Consider the following 17,417-nt stretch of genomic DNA (forward strand, 5'->3'; position numbering starts at 1 on the left):
CCAAGTACTGATTCTACAGTCTTTAATAGTATTTCTCTAAACATTTCAAACACCTTCACACATGACTGCATTCCTACATTCACTGCACTTCCACCCAAGCTTTCAATCACCTTCCTTTCATACTCCTTCCTGCATTTTCCTGATTCATCTTCTCGCTTACCAACACTTTCATATCTCTCCATTCTTCCTTACACCATACCTCCACTTTTCCCTGATCCTCATCCCCACAAGAACTGCAAAATGATCAGTCTCCAAAGGATCCTCTCACAACTCTTGCATCTAGCAAAGCCCTTCTCAATCTTTCATCCACTGCCACATAGTTAATCAAAGCCTTTTGCTCTTCTCTTCCTTCATTCCTCATCCATGTATATCTGTGGATCATCTTTTGCTGAATAAAGGTGTTTGCAAGGAATAAACCCAACTCAGCACAAATATCCACAAGACAGTTTCCATTCTCATTTACTCTAGGCCCTCCCCATTTACCGACTATCTCACCAACTTCATCATGTCTTACTTTTGCATTCATATCACCCAATACGTCCACATTTCTCTCATTCTTAAGACCATTTGTACATTTGTTCACATCTCTCCAGAAAAGCTTCATTTCATCCTTGCCTTGTACAGTCTGCATATTTACAGGCACATATACACATACCGATGCACACTTCACAATTCCAATCTTCCCTCCAATCCCAATGTACTCGGTACAATGCTAATACAGTGATTTTCCTTTGTATAACCAAAGAACTTATCTACATGACCCTCTATCTCCACGAGAATCTAAAGTCTCTGAAAATATACCTTTATTACTGAAATATCACTTTCATTTCTCTACAGTGATTTTCCTTTGTATAACCAAAGAACTTATCTACATGACCCTCTATCTCCACGAGAATCTAAAGTCTCTGAAAATATACCTTTATTACTGAAATATCACTTTCATTTCTCTAGTGTCCACAAAATACCTTGTCTGCCCCCCAAATATATTCAAAGGCTATAAAAAGCTAAGGTTTACTGTACAAGCATAAGATGCTCTCAGGGTGAAATCACCATACACCTGATGGCAAAGAGTAGTGTTTCTAATGGTGTGAGCACCAGCAATATGTCTCAGTGTGCCTCAGGCTATCTTGACAGAACAATGTTCTTTCTTTCTTTACTCTTTCAGGCTGCCACTTCATTTTGGGAATTTTGCTTCTGGGTGCTGTATTTCTTCCACCCATGCTTCAAGATAGTTGGGTCTTACCTTTCTAAGGAGGAGAATGCTCAAATTCTTACCTGAAAGCAAGGATATATGGGTACACATGAGATGTCTAGGTACACTGGGTGCTCAGTAGGTACAATCAAGTGGCTGCTTGCTGCAACACCTCATCAGTGCCTCGCCTCATTCAAGGTGTCAAGACCCCATGGAACCTAAACATGGATCTAGAATACATCAGAGAATTTGCCAATTCTATGCACAGATATCTGCAGATAGTAATCAAGGTTAAAGGAAAGATGAAGTAATAACAAGCAAGTATGACATCACCTTTGAAAATACATGGGTTAGAGGACAAGGTTTTGAGTGGACACTGTACATGGTTTCACCAATCTATCAGCTTCTGTTTTCTACTATTTACCTGAGTAGGAGTTAGTATAGTATGATTAGTCACAGGCAGATGGAGATTCTAAGACTAATGGCACTTGAATTAGTTATGATACTTATTGGACACAGAAGATTTTGCTTCCTAATTCACTTGTCTCTTATGACATACAGAGATTAAGATGATACAGAATATTCCTCTGGTCCCATGCTCACAGTCACCTTCATACCTCACATCTATCTTTGTTTCTAATTGGTTCACCTTTTTTCTATAAACTACACAAAATATTCAAGGAATGCAAGTAATACTTTACAATTATGCCTCATGTAAAATTTTAAACAAATAAAAACTTTTCCCGCAAAACATAGATAATACTTGCCAGAAGAGCCTTCTGATGCATGAAGAACATGTGGAGCTGAGGACTGTGCCTTCTCAATATCATTCTTCAAGTTTTCAACTATATCCTTAGTTTTGGAAGAAAAACATGTTGTCAATCAATGAAATAGTTCTAATGAAATGGTTCTATCAAAAAAGCAAAGCAACAAAAGCAAAAAAAGACTTACTCTGACTCTAGTACTTGTAACTCCCTCATTTCATATCTTCCATCTCAATTCATTTTTCCATGTAACACACTTAATATGACGCATTTTCTTCAACTGATCTCATACTCTATTAACTGCAACTCCAATTACCTTTATAAGGAATGATTCACATGCATCAGGTCTTACACAACATACACACGTAGACATTACATAAAAACAGGTAACCATAAACAAACACACACACACAAACACCCAATATTTTGGAAAAGGCAGGAGATAATTCAAAACTTTTCAATACATTCATGAGGAATAAACTGTTGGGATAACAGTGCACTGATGAAAATAATGAGTTTAGACAAATCTAATGATAAGGACACTGTAAATGGCTAACATGAAATTAGTGTTTTCCTGTTTTGCAAAATCTGAGGAAATAATTTGGTTTGCTCAGATTCTAGACCCCCTGTGCAGGTAATTACATACATACACACACACACACACACACACACACACACACACACACACTTAAAAGGACAATGCAAGGATATGTGAGGAAATGAGTAACAAATCAAAATTGTTTTTACAGTGGAAAACATTATGACCCTAATACCAGTCAAATGGAATGGGAGGAGGTTTTGGAAAAATTAGGATATCTAAACAGTACATTATTGTTATATCAAAAGGTCTTGATCAACACAGGGCTAACTGCTAAATCATGAAGGTCTGCCATGTGTGCAGATACACTGAACAAACCTCTTGAAATACTGTTCAAGATATCGCTGGAGAAAGGCAAAGTACTGAGGGAGTGGAAGAGAGCAAACATCATGCCTATCTTTGAAAGAGGACACTGAGAAGAGGCACTGAACAATAGACCAGTATCCCTGATAAGAAAAAAAAGTCAAGAGCAGAGTAAGAGGAAAAGGCTGGAGGCTTCAAATTTACCCAACTCAGATGAGAAAAGAATGAAGGGTAACCTAATCACAACCTTTAAGTTTCTAAAACAGATCGATGATAAAGACTGTGAACATATCTTCAATATATGTAGGAACAAAGTAACAGGAGGATATAACATGAAATTAAAAAAGAAACATACTATGAAAATGGTGGATAAATGTAATAAAATTACTACAAACACAACTAATGCAAACAGGATTCACAAATCTATTAAGTTGCATGATAGCATTAAATCATTAGATGAGGCCCCACTAATGTAAAACTTCCTCCATAATTAGAAAATACACAATTACACTGTGAAAGCACTGCATCAACAAAGCTGGATCTAGCTTTGAAGTTCAGAAGCCCTGAAAATGAAATTATTGCCCATGGACCTCCACCAGGAAAAAGTGTCATTTGGTATCAAAGGGGGATTTCATATCTCAGAAGGAAGCTTTCAAAGACAATGAGATAACCCAAAATTTGAGCAGATAGATGCTCACATTTGTGCAGATAATGATCAGTTCTTAACAATGGTGAACACTTCTGAAAGGTATCTGCTATAACTCTTAATAAATCAATCCATCTCAACTTATAAGGTGCTCTCTCACAACAATGCTGGCAGATCAACATCTGTTGAGACTGCTCCATTGCTCGGAAAGAAGCTTTGAAGCTCCTGTTATTTTCATTCCCAGCCATTGCCTATGATATATGTATTACAGATAAAGAATTTGAAATTGGCCTCATTTCACAAATTATCAAACCACCAATGCAAGACATGAGATAACTATATCTATCAAAGCAATGGTGACAACGATACTCTGATAAAAGCGTATGATATTGATACATTTATCCTTTTAACAGCCAAGATAAATAGTATACACTTGTTCTTTGTGGTGTTACCTTCAGCTGAAAAAATCAAATGACTAGAAATCAATATGTGGTTTAGCAGGCAGAGGTGTAGTCCTTCAAAGTGTTTACAAAATAAGGGATGAAGTAACAACCTGATCCTCACAGCAGACATTTTAAGTCAAACCTAAAAAAAAAAAAGTAATATTTTGAATTCTTCTAAGGACAGTATTCAAAATCTGTTTTCCTAGCTCATTTATCTTCCATGGAAAAATACACATAAGCTGATGTTACTTCACTGATTATGTCGTTATTTCTATAACAAAAGAATACTGTACATAAAAACAGTAAAGATCGAGTAAGTATAGACAATGATAGCCAAAGATATTTCTAGGAATTGATCTAATACAGCTTGTGCCCACGAAACCCAAACACAAAATGATCAGTGTAAACTGAAAGAAAATAGTGAAAAAACAAGAAAATAAAAATTTTGCAAAGCCATTAATTTTCCAAAAAGAATGGTCACAGCAGAAAAGCAACAAAAATTACAAGCATGTATATTTTGCAAACTGCATAGTATAACTGCACTGACCTTCAGCTTGGATATCATCTGCTCCACAATGAGTATGTAAGCCGAACTGCTACAGCGGCCCCCTTCCTCACGAATGTGATAAGTTACATTGTGGCATTCTACTAACTGTGCACCTTCTGTCTGTGAAGAATTACAATCTTTATAACACTCTCCTTAACTGATACACTTTCTGTACTTTTCTCTGGATGACTAATGAAGTAACGTGTAGATGCCTGACAATAATTTCTAATCATTACAAAAGGAATCATTTTAAGTGTGAAATAGGGATGTCACTGGAGATATCAGTCTCACCTGACAAATCAACATGGTATGCAGGATGAAAAATTAAGATTTTCTATTAAAGTGGAACCCTAAGTTTCACATCTGAAGAGCTAACTCAGGTTGGGTATATATAAAAAGTGAAAAAACTCAAAGTTTGTATGAACTTGGTGTGGGGGACTGTGGAACATTGCTGTGGGGAGTTGTGTTAATGTAGAAAAAAATAAAAGCGTATGTACATTTGAAACAGTTAATTATCACCAGTCCTTGCAACAGTTACCTTACTTGGACTAAAAGCCATAATATCTGACAAAGGTCTAATGAATGTAAGGGTATGAGACATGTATACATATTTGTATTTTGTTGGTGGTGTTTTCTCTGAGACAGAAAAAATGAGGCAAGAGAGCAAAAGCTTAACAACATCTGAAATTATAAACTGTTGGGCAAAGATGTCTGTAGGTGACACTAATATCTGTAACAACATCAAGAGGATGAGAGGTAATATGATAAAAGGAATACCTGGGAGAAGTTAGGCAATGGTATACTTGCTTGTGAAATTCCACTTAGGAAAATGCATAAGAATACAATTTTGGGAGAGGAAATGAGAAATATAAATACACAATAAATGAAGAGTAACTGAAGAAGGCTGAAGAAACGAAAAAAACAACAACAAAGCAATATATAAAAGCTGCCTAGAAAGCAATATTATGAGTCCCATCATGAAACCTTTCGTCCAGACAGATAGAAAGAGAAATGCAATATTGTACAAAACATTCACTTGTCCACTTCAGTACTGTGTACGGGCTTGGTCACCATACCAAAAAGAAGGAAAGCACCCATCTGGCAAATGTCCAATGTTAAACCTAACCCTTAGACTCAAGAACAACCTCAACCACAACATTAAACATCAACCTCACCCTAAACCTCACCAAGAGACCAGCCACAGCCACCAATGTTCACAGTACGAGAGTTTCTCAGGTACAGGGAAATTGATGGCACTGTCTCTTTCAAACCATTTTGTTTGAGGGGAAATACGAGGAAATCATACAAGGGAGGGTCCAGACTACGGATAGACAAATATTTCTTCAGCAAGAAAAGTGTGTGTGTGTGTGTGTGCGTGTGTGTAAGGATGTATATTACAGCGCGTAACAACTGCCAGTACAAAAAGCGGATTTCATGTCACACTCCGTAAAGCATCTGCCAGACATGGCTTAAATATGGAACTTAGCTTACAAAACCCCACCACTGATCCTCCAGGTTAAGACGTCTAAACACGGTAAATATGGATACAAGTTCAAAACCAGGGATGGCCAATGTGTAAGAGAATCAAGAGGTCATGCTGGGCAACCTGATGACCTCCTCCCAGGTCATTATCTCGTGCTCATGTCGCCCTAAATCTTATATGTCAAATTGGGTCTCTCGAGTCAAGTCATAGTTTTAAAACATCATTTTCTACCTCCATGGTGGAATTTACTTAATTTTACATACAGGGATAAGAATTCTCAACAGTTCAGGTGATTAGGTGGTAATTAGGAGGAACAATTTAACAAGCCCCATCTTCCCATTCAGTACAACAGGCACCTAATTGATGCTGAAATAGCCATCATGAACCATTCCATTTCAAAAGGCAAGGGGAGGACTTGACTTCAGTTGATTACAGAGGCGGGGGAAAAGGAGTCACCGCTTTCTAATCCACCTCAACCTCTCCCTCTGAGACATATTTGCCTAAAAAATCCCCCAACACACGAGACCATTTTGGAGTCAGTTACCTCTTGAATAAATTCCGAGATGACATTAAACGTTTCATGGACGAAATGCTGAAAAGATCCCATGTTAAGTGAAAAGTTGATTTCCTCCACTGTTCGGTATGAAATACAAGTAGATAACATAAGATTCTTTAAACATAACAGGAAAGGTATTAGGTCATGACTGACTCTCATCCCATTATCATATTTTAGTCTGAAGAGGAAACCGTCATAAAATGTCACTCCCTCCGAGAATTGATTGTATGTTAGGGTATTTTGTACTAGTGTGTGTGTTATGGGTGATAGTAGAATGTTTGTACAATGCAACCAACACTACGGGAAGTGGTGTTGGGGCTAGGGTGTCCTGTGGCCGTGGCCCACGTCACCACGGTCATGTTGGCTGCACTGATCCAGCTGGCCCGCCATGCTGGAGGATACTAATATCTAACGTATAATGAAGACTTTACAAATGATCTAAACCCATGATAAAAATTCATTAATAAAGAGGTCTATTAACCCAGAATAATTCCTGGAACTTACTTGTCTTCAATGGAATATATATTTTGCGAGTAAGGGGATTGTTAGAGATGGAGATGATTTCTTGATAATGAGTGTTGTTAATTATTGGAACCAAGGGGGTTGTTTTCGCCGGGTGTGTTTACGCACAGCGTTCTCTCCCCCGACCCCAGACCAGACACCTGCAAATATGGTGAACAGGAGCAAGTTAACCGAGGAGGAGGAGCTCCTCCTACAAGATTTTAGCAGAAATGTCTCCAAGAAGAGCTCAATTATATTCTACTTCAACGCCTTAATTGTTTCGGCTATTCCGATTTGTAAGTGATTTATACCATGTTGGTAAAGATGCTAGATTATTCTGGTTGATGATAGGGTGTGTTTTTTCTTGATTATTCAGGTCAATATTGATTTTGTTTTGTTAGCTTATTCTGATTAATGATAGAAATTTTTGGATCATTTTTTTTCAGCACATTACGCGTTTTTCGTGGTCTACCCACTTTCATTAGCGTAACTTTTAAGGCACCGTTGTGCTTTGGTCTACAACAGGACATGAAAAAGTTTTATCCCAACAAGTAGGCAGTATTCAGCCATAAATAGTACCGTGCAGTTTGCATAGATGAAAAGTTATTTTGCCGACAAGGTAGCACTCTGTGCGAGTTAGTCTCTGGACTACATGGCAGTGATGTACGAAACATATTGGTTCTATGGACGAACTGATATTTCCCCACGTTCAACCTTGTGTGATCATTATAAATCTGATAATGGTGTATTTTTGTCATCTCTATTAATATTCATTCAGATACTTTTGGATCGTAATTTATTCTTAAAGCTTTACAGTCGCAGGTAAGCCACATTCATTTGGAGCCACATGCCTTATGTTATTATTAAAGAAATTATTTCAGTTTGTAATATCCCCATAGCTGTTTTGATATCAATTATATTTCAGGGCTGTTCTGGCGCATACATATGATGGACCCACTGTCGTCTGCTGCAATCTTTATACTTGTGACTGGCATTGCCACCTATCTTGTTGCTTTGGCCTATATGAACACAAAATTTGTCCTGAAGCACAAGGTAAGTCTATTGTGTCCAAAACCATTAAGAAATTATTCTGAAAAGTAAAGGATATGGCTTTTATTTATATTTACTAAAAAAAAATTTACATTTGACCTGAGGAGAATAGCCTTCTAAGGAGGTTGATCCAGGAGTGGGTGAAGCTCCCTTTGGGTTGGGACATAAAGTATGATTTACAGCTAAGTAAGACTGAGTGGTTTGGTGTAGCTTTAATGTTGATATCCTAACCTGATTCATCTGCATTCTTCCCTCACTTCACACATTTACAAACCGTGCAAATCTCTTAGATCTGATATTCCCTGCATTAGCTCTTGCTTAGTCAGTATAGTTTTTTTTTAAACCTTTTCATATTGGTACTGGTGGCAACTCCTTGAAAATGTATTCAAAATGCGTTAATGTAAGTTATCTTAAGGATGTACACATTTAAATTTTTTTCATTCATACATCATGTAGAAATCTATGTATTACTTTTAGAAACCAGAAAAGAAAGACTTCCCTCTGTAATATAATGAAGAGAAATATATTAAGACAGTAGAAAGAAACTTGTACATTACCAGGACAGGTTGGATAAGGTAGAACTACAATGGAAAGAGGACTTTTTGACTTCAAGGTTGCAGCATCTTTACTTCTTAGCTTTATTCATTTATAAAGTTGTAAGATATTGCCTGCTGTGGTTTAGCTGGAGTTCACTAATATTGCTATGGTCCAGATGTAGGTTATCTTTTCAATCTAAGGAGACAACTTTACTCATTTAGTAACTATAATTTTCTGTTTTATGAGATGCTTTAGTTAAATATCATTGTCTACAATGCAGGTTGCACAGAAGGTTGAGGATGCAGTTACCCGCGAAGTTATGCGTAAATTGTCTGACGATAAAAAAATGGGCAAGAAGGAAAAGGATGAAAGGTAAGACCAAAATAATGTTACAGGTATCTGTTTACAGTTCACTAGGGAGGAAAGCACAGACGTGGCCAATAATGGTTTATATAAAGTATATCTAACCAGAAGATATTATCTGCAACTATGCCAGCTGATGTAACCAGCTAGCTTTCGAGTATGTTGTGTCAAATAGTTACAGTTTTGGGCCAAGAAGGACACCAACTGTTAATCCTAGAAATATCTCCTAAATGTAATATATTATCATGGCACATTGAACATTAAAATAACTATGAGTGTGTGAAGACCATGGAATTCACATGGAATGTGAGGAGTGTTTCCAAGCTGTGGGAACTACATTTTTTTTACATTGCGGTTTTTGAGCCAGTAAGACAACCAACTATTTTCTTAGAATTGGGGACCAGCTTGAGACCCATGCAAAAGATCAACTAGGCAAATATGAAACCATAAGCCAAGCCAAGGAATTTTTGACCAGCCTGTCATCAGACACAGCAAAGACTTTTTTTTTGCCCCCTTGAGAAATGGATTTAGAGTGGAAAGTACAATGAACTGACAGTTGTGACTAATTTCTGAGGAAGGAGGTTAGGTTATCTTTTTTGCCATAGTGCTATACATCCCATAGCTCTGTTCCAATCTTTCCACATCTATTTCACTAGAGTATGTTGGAATTGTTTGCACTTTTAACTGCACTGTTCATCATAACTTTAACCAACACATGTAGTCATCTCTTTATGTAAGTCCATCTACATTTCCAGCCTCATTTCTTTAATAATTCATTCAGCCATGAATAATTCTTCTTGGTTGTACCTCTTTACTTGTAATTCATTCATCAAGTATTTTATGAAACTTGGCACTGCTGTTGTATTTAGCATACTTGCATTTTGTCACATAAGTTTCATTTTAGTGAACAGCACTAGTACAATTTGTTGGGCTCTACCCGTTAACTTGCAGTACATGCTTTAATAAAATTGATGAAGTATTTATAAACCATTTGCCTCCATATTACATTAGATATCTGTTATCCACACTGTCAGTGGATTTTTGGTACTTTTTATTCTTTTTATTTTCATTATTGTTGGGAGATATTGTCACCATCTTTTAGTGCAATCGTGTAACTATAGTATATGAATTTTCTTTTTTCTTTTAGGGTGTTATGGAAGAAGAATGAGGTAGCAGAGGCTGAGGCTACGACTTTCTCCTTGTTCTACAACAATGCTCTCTTCTTGATGTTGATTGTAGTAGGATCTTTCTTGGTATTCAGGTCCATGCCACCAGCCTACAACTATGTGTTTAGCACCCTGGGGGCTGCTGGTGTCATTGCTTTGTTCTCCACCAGCACCCAATAAGACAGTCTTTGACCAATGATATGCCTAATTGATGTGACAATTTCCATCATGATAATATTGTGCTTTTCTGACTTTGTAAGGCAGTTATTGAATAGTGGATTCAAGAAACTATTTGATTTTTTTCATTATGATCAAGGAAATTTCTTTAGTTTGGGTGAAAAATGTTCCTGTTAGTATGGTCAGAGTCACATTGTACAGTATTCAAGTTGTATGCACACACTTGTGTGTTATGAATGTGCATACCTTTTCTTCATTTTTGAAAAACATCATGTATGTCAGATATTGAGATACATACAAGTACAATTATGAAGTAAAATGTTTTGAGTGACAGTTAAGGTTTGGCTTTATGCAAGTGCTGTAATCTCATGAAGCAGTAAAGGAGCTTTTAGACTTGATGAGGTGAAGTAATTTGCAAATACAAAGCTTAATTGATAAAACGGCAACTGACTGCCCCTACAAGATTGACTTTTTTTTTCTTTTTTTTTCATGAAAAATATGTCCTTGGAACTTAGTTTTAAAGTGAAATGGTATAAACTTAAAGGCTGTTATATACTATCAATATATAAATATATATATGTATGATATAAAAAAAATGGGAGAAAGAATACAGCCCACGTATTCACTGCATGTTGTAGAAGGTGACTAAAAGGGGCTGAAGCAGGCAGTTGGAAATCCCACCCCTCCTGTTTTACTTTCCCAGAGGAACAGAGAAAGAGGCCAAGTGAGGATTTTCCCTCTAAGGCTCAGGCATCTGTTTTTAATGCTACCTCGCTAATGCGGGAAATGGTGAATATGTATGATTTTTTTTTTCATATTGAATAAAGCAAGCTATTTGTTTGCTTTAGTTTTCAGAGCAGGTAACATTCCTCCTAACAGTGCTAATGGTGTTTCTAATTTTTTTTTCCCTAAGATGGATGGTGTTCTGTGTACAGTATATGCAAAGGGGAGTAAGTTTAATGTTTGTAAAGAGGTTCTCTTTTTTATAAAATAAAAAAAATGTACCTCAGATCTACAAAGGAATTTTATTCACCTTGATTGTGTAATTTTGTAATACTCCACAGAAGTGGAAGCAGAAAACCACACTCCTGTCATGTTAACCAAGATGGGTGTAGGTATGGAAGTTACCTATCCTCTTCTCTAAAACTATGCTAGTGTATCTAGCATATTACATGAGTGCTATTTTTTCTCAGAAGAAAACACATATCAGATTTTCAAAACCAAGAAATCTTACCAAAATGAGAAATGCCTGTGCCAGGGCACCTAATTATTCTGGAAAATTTAACTACATAGGTTCCAAGCGTTCCTGATTTTTTGAAAGTATTTCATTATACTTTGTTGCAGTCTCCCGTGTTAGCGAGGTAGCGCAAGGAACAGACGAAAGAATGGCCCAACCCACCCACATACACATGTATATACATACATGCCCACACATGTACATATACATACCTATACATTTCAATATATATATATATACATACACAGACATATACATAATTCATACTAGCTGCCTTTATTCATTCTCGTCGCCACCCCGCCACACATGAAATGACACCCCCTGCACGTGCGCTAGGAAAAGACAAAACAGGCCACATTCATTTACACTCAGTCTCTAACTGTCATGTATAATGCACCTAAACCACAGCTCCCTTTCCACATTCAGGCCCCACAAAACTTTCCATGGTTTACCCCAGACCCTTCATATGCCCTGGTTCAATCCAATGACGGCACGTCGACCCCAGTATACCACTTCTTTCCAATTCATTCTATTCCTTGCATGCCTTTCACCCTCCTGTATGTTCAGGCCCTGATCACTCAAAATCTTTTTCACTCCATCCTTCCACCTCCAATTTGGTCTACCACTTCTCATTCCCTCCAACTCTGACACATACATCCTCTTTGTCAATCTTTCCTCATTCTCTTCATGTGACCAAACCATTTCAATACATTTTCTTCAGCTCTCTCAACCACATTCTTTTTATTACCACACGTCTCTCTTACCCTTTCATTACTTATTCGATCAAACCACCTCACACCACACATTGTCCTCAAACATCTCATTTCCACCCTCCTCTGCACAACCCTATCAATTGCCCATGCCTCACAACCATATAACATTGTTGGAACAACTATTCCTTCAAACATACCCATTTTTGCTTTCCAAGATAATGTTTTTGCCTTCCATACATTCCTCAACGCTCCCAGAACCTTCGCCACCTCCCCCACCCTGTAACTCACTTCCACTTCCATGGTTCCATCCGCTGCCAAATCCACTCCCAGATATCTAAAACACTTCACTTCCTCCAGTTTTTCTCCACTGAAACTTACCTCCCAATTGACTTGTCCCTCAACCCTACTGTACCTAATAACCTTGTTTTTATTCACATTTACTCTCAGCTTTCTTCTTTCACACACTTTACCAAACTCAGTCACTTCAGCTTCTGCAGTGTCTCACTCAAATCAGCTACCAGTGCTGTATCATCAGTGAACAACATCTGACACTTCCCAAGCCCTCTTAACCACAACAGACTGCATACTTGCCTCTCTCTCCAAAACTCTTGCATTCACCTCCCTAACAACCCCATCCATAAACAAATTAAACAACCATGGAGACATCATGCACCCCTGCCACAAACCGACATTCACTGGGAACCAATCACTTTCCTCTCTTCCTACTCGTACACATGCCTTACATCCTCGATAAAAACTTTTCACTGCTTCTAGCAACTTGCCTCCCACATAATATACTCTTAATACCTTCCACATAACATCTCCAAAATCTATCATATGCCTTCTCCAGATCCATAAATGCTACATACAAATCCATTTGTTTTTCTAAGTATTTCTCACATACATTCTTCAAAACAAACACCTGATCCACATATCCTCTACCACTTCTGAAACCACACTGCTCTTCCCCAGTCTGATGCTTTGTGCATACCTTGACCCTCTCGATCAATACCCTCCCATATAATTTCCCAGGAATACTCAACAAACTTATACCTCTGTAATTTGAACACTCACCTTTGCCTTTGTACAATGGCACTATGCATGCATTCAGCCAATCCTCTGGCACTTCACCATGAGCCATACATACATTGGATAACCTCACCAACCAGTCAACAACAGTGTCACCCCCTTTTTTAATAAATTTCACTGCAATACCATCCAAACCCGCCACCTTGCCAGCTTTCATCTTCCGCAAAGCTTTCACTACCTCTTCTCTGTTTACCAAACCATTCTCCCTGACCCTCTCACTTCGTACACCACCTCGACCAAAACACCCTATATCTGCCTCTCTATCATCTAACTCATTCAAAATACTCACTCCATCTCCTTCTAACATCAACACTTGTTATTACCTCCCCATTAGCCCCCTTCACCGATGTTCTCATTTGTTCTCTTGTCTTATGCACTTTATTTACCTCCTTCCAAAACATCTTTTTATTTTTAAAATTTAATGATACTCTCTCACCCCAACTCTGACTTGCCCTCTTTTTCACCTCTTGCACCTTTCTCATAACCTCTTGCCTCTTTTATACATATCCCAGTCATTTGCACTATATCCCTGCAAAAATCGTCCAAATGCCTCTCTTCTCTTTCACTAATAATCTTACTTCTTCATCCCACTACTCACTACCCTTTCTAATCAGCCCACCTCCCACACTTCTCATGCCACAAGCATCTTTTGCGCAAGCCATCACTGCTAACCTAAATACATCCCATTTCTCCCCCACTCCACTTACATCCTTTGCTCTCACCTTTTTCCATTCTGCATTTAATCTCTCCTGCTACTTCCTCACACAAGTCTCCTTCCCAAGCTCACTTACTCTCACCACTCACTTCACCCCAACATTTTCTCTTCTTTTCTGAAAACCTCCACAAGATAATGATCAGACATCCTTCCAGTTGTGCCTCTCAGCACATTAACATCCAAAAGTCTCTCTTTCAAGTACCTATCAATTAACACGTAATCCAATAACGCTCTCTGGCCATCTCTCCGACTTACATACATATACTTATGTATATCTCTCTTTTTAAACCAGGTATTCCCAATCACCAGTCCTTTTTCAGCACACAAATCTACAAGCTCTAAACCATTTCCATTTACAACACTGAACACCCCATGTACACCAATTATTCCCTCAACTGCTACATTACTCACCTTTGCACTCAAATCACCCATCACTATAACCCGGTCTCATGTATCAAAACTGCTAACACACTCACTCAGCTGCTCCCAAAATACTTGCCTCTTATGATCTTTCTTCTCATGCCCAGGTGCATAGGCACCAATAATCACCCGTCTCTCTCCATCCACTTTCAGTTTTACCCATATCAATCTAGAATTCACTTTCTTACACTCTATCACATACTCCCACAACTCCTGTTTCAGGAGTAGTGCTACTCCTTCCTTTGCTCTTGTCCTCTCACCAACCCCTGACTTTACTCCCAAACCACTCTTCCCCTTTACCCTTGAGCTTCGTTTCACTCAAAGCCAAAACAATCAGATTCCTTTCCTCAAACATAGTACCTATCTCTCCATTTTTTCTCATCTTGGTTACATCCACACACATTTAGACACCCCAATCTGAACCTTCGAGGAGGATAAGCACTCCCCGCGTGACTCCTTCTGTTTCCCCTTTTAGAAAGTTAAAATACAAGGAGGGGAGGGTTTCTAGTCCCCCGCTCCCGTCCCCTTTAGTCGCCTTCTACGACATGCGTGAAATGCGTGGGAAGTATTCTTTCTCCCCTATCCCTGGGGATGGGGAAGAAAGAAAGTCCACTTGTATATACATACATCGAATCCTACAACACTAAAAACATACTAGGCTCTTTATGCCCACAATGCAACTACCATAGTGAAGTCCCCAAGCATTTTCTGCACATATGCTCACAGCATCAGAACCTCACATGACCTATGGTCCTGAGTGGTGGATATGGCCAGCTTCCTAAAGATGGAAGGGACTCCTTAAGCAAGAAGTAAATGTGTGTACATACATAAGTGTGACTACACCCCACCTGCATTAGGTTACAGCATTATAGACAAATCTTTGGCAAGACAATACTGATGAGAGTACAGTCTTGTCTAAGTACTTCTCATGCACTTTCCTATTACTGGAAGTAGCACAATCATGGGCTGTAGGAACCTATGAAAAGTTCTCGAGTTACATCAGAACTCTCGTAAAATGAGGTCCTAGATATTTATAAATACAAATAATTTTTGGTGTTATTTGTTGGGCATTATTGGATTACATATTAGTTGGTAAGGATGTAAAAAAAGACTGTTGGCTGTAGTGTGCCTAGAGGGGCAACTGGTGGAATGCTTGATCACTATCTTGTAGAGGTGAGAGTGAAGATCAGTTGAGGTTTTTGAAAAATGGGAAACAATGTCAGTGAGAGAGTGTGCTTGGAAAAAAAGACTTGTGTGAAGAAATACCAGGAGAGATTGAATGTAGAATAGCTAAAGGTGAGAGTCAGAGAAGTAAGTGAGGAAGGGGAGGTATACAGAAGCAGAGCTGGTAAGTTCAAGAGATTGGAAATGGTAGAGTGGTGGAATGAAGTAAAGTTGCTAATGAAAGAGAGGCATCTGGGTAGTACTTACAGGGAAGGATTGCAAGTGATTGGGTAATGTATAAGAGACAGCAGCAAGTCATGAGGAAGGTGCAGGGGTTGAAAAAGAAGACAAAATGAGAGTTAGGGCGAGCAAGTATCAGTAAACTTTAGGGAGAATAAGATGTTTTGGAAGGAGGTAAATAGTGTGTGAAAAACAAGGGAATAAATGGGACATTGGTGAATGGGGGCAAAAGGGTAAGTGATAACAGACACCAGAAGAGGATATGGAGTGACTATTTTGAAGGACTATCAAATGTGTTTAAAGATAGAGTGGCAGATGTAGGGTACTTGGATAAAGGTGAGTTTTCAAACTACATTAGTATAAACTTGTTGAGTATACCTGGTAAGTTGTACTGATAGGGTGAAGTCATGTACAGAGCATCAGACTGGGAGGAATGGGTGAAAAACACTTAGAAAAGGAGATGGATCTGTATGAGGCATCTATGGATCTGGAAAAAGCATATGATAGGGCTGATATAGATGCTTTGTGAAAGGTCTTACAAATATACAGTGTAGGAGGAAAGCCGCTAGATGCAGAGAAGTTTTTATAAAAAATGTAGGGCCTGTGTACAAGGAGGAAAAGAGGAGAGTGAATGGTTACAAGTGAAGGTTGGTCTGCACTTGGGATGTGTGATATGACTATGATTGTTAAATGTTTATTGATGGGGTGGTGAGGTAGATAAATACGAGTCTTGGAGAGAGGGGCAAGCATACAGACTGTAGGGGATGACAGAGCCTGGGGAGTGTCAGATGTTTGATAATGGTTTAGCATTGGAGGCAAATTTGAGTGAGAAACTGCAGAAGTTGATGAATGAGTTTGGAAGAGTGTGTGAAAGGAGAAAGTTGAGTAAATGTGAATAAAAGCAGGGTTATTAGGTTTGGTAGAGGTGAGGGTCAGGTTAGTTGGGGTGTGAGTTTGAATGAAGAAAAATGGAGGAAGCTAAGTGTTTTAGATACAGGGAAGCGAAGAGAACCATGGAAGCAGATGTGAGACCTAGGTTGAGGAAGGAGACAAAGGTTCTGGAAGCAGTGAAGAATGTGTGGGAGGGCAAAAATGCATATGTCTGAAGGAACAGTAGTCCTACCAATATCATATAGAAGCTAGGCATGGGCTATAGATGAGGCTGTGCATAGAGGGGTGGATGTGTTGGAAATGAAAGGTTTGAAGACAAAATGTGGTGCGAGGTGATTTGATCAAGTAAGCAATGGAAAGGTAAGGTAAGAGGTGGTAGTAAAAAGTGTGGTTGAGAGAGCAGAAGAGGATGTGCTGAAATGGTTTGGACATATGGAGAGAAAGTGAGAGGAAACGCTGACAAAGAGGATATATGTGTCAGAAGTGATGGGAAAAAGGAGAATGGGGAGACCAGACTGGAGATGGAAGGATGGCATGAAAAAGATTTTGAGCAATTGGGGCCTGAACATGCAGGAGGATGAAAGGGATGTGTGGGGTAGAGAGAACTGGAACAATGTGGTAT

At 38.6% G+C, this 17,417-nt stretch overlaps 2 protein-coding genes across 3 annotated transcripts in view; one reads left to right on the forward strand and one right to left on the reverse strand.

Annotated features, from left to right (window-relative positions):
* Positions 1 to 7,175, reverse strand: part of LOC139747185 (uncharacterized) — a 27,379-nt gene extending 20,204 nt beyond the window's left edge. The window contains exons 1-3 of one of the 2 annotated variants that reach the window (XM_071659171.1): positions 6,521 to 6,808; positions 4,494 to 4,613; positions 1,960 to 2,044 (exon numbers count right to left, since the gene is read on the reverse strand). In XM_071659171.1, coding sequence (XP_071515272.1) covers positions 1,960 to 2,044; positions 4,494 to 4,613; positions 6,521 to 6,691 — 376 coding nt within the window. In that variant the 5' untranslated portion in view covers positions 6,692 to 6,808. Of the gene's footprint in view, positions 1 to 1,959; positions 2,045 to 4,493; positions 4,614 to 6,520; positions 6,809 to 7,036 lie in introns of those variants that run through there. The other variant, XM_071659172.1, reaches the window with a different exon arrangement.
* Positions 7,108 to 11,345, forward strand: LOC139747190 (translocon-associated protein subunit gamma-like). Its single transcript, XM_071659181.1, has 4 exons — positions 7,108 to 7,329; positions 7,959 to 8,086; positions 8,901 to 8,992; positions 10,131 to 11,345. The coding sequence occupies exons 1-4, from the start codon at positions 7,203 to 7,205 to the stop codon at positions 10,327 to 10,329; spliced, it is 546 nt and encodes a 181-aa protein (XP_071515282.1). The 5' UTR covers positions 7,108 to 7,202; the 3' UTR covers positions 10,330 to 11,345.
* The last annotated feature ends 6,072 nt before the right edge of the window (positions 11,346 to 17,417 follow it).

Source organism: Panulirus ornatus, chromosome 67 (assembly GCF_036320965.1).
Source record: "Panulirus ornatus isolate Po-2019 chromosome 67, ASM3632096v1, whole genome shotgun sequence".
Lineage (NCBI taxonomy): Eukaryota > Metazoa > Arthropoda > Malacostraca > Decapoda > Palinuridae > Panulirus > Panulirus ornatus.

What these genes read in the sequence shown, in the direction of transcription:
- LOC139747190 (XM_071659181.1), top strand. Translation starts at nt 7,203, where the DNA reads ATGGTGAACAGGAGCAAGTTAACCGAGGAGGAGGAGCTCCTCCTACAA. An exon ending in TGTTTCGGCTATTCCGATTT is followed by an intron (nt 7,330 to 7,958) that starts GTAAGTGATTTA and finishes ATTATATTTCAG; the next exon opens with GGCTGTTCTGGCGCATACAT. An exon ending in AAGAAGGAAAAGGATGAAAG is followed by an intron (nt 8,993 to 10,130) that starts GTAAGACCAAAA and finishes TTTTTCTTTTAG; the next exon opens with GGTGTTATGGAAGAAGAATG.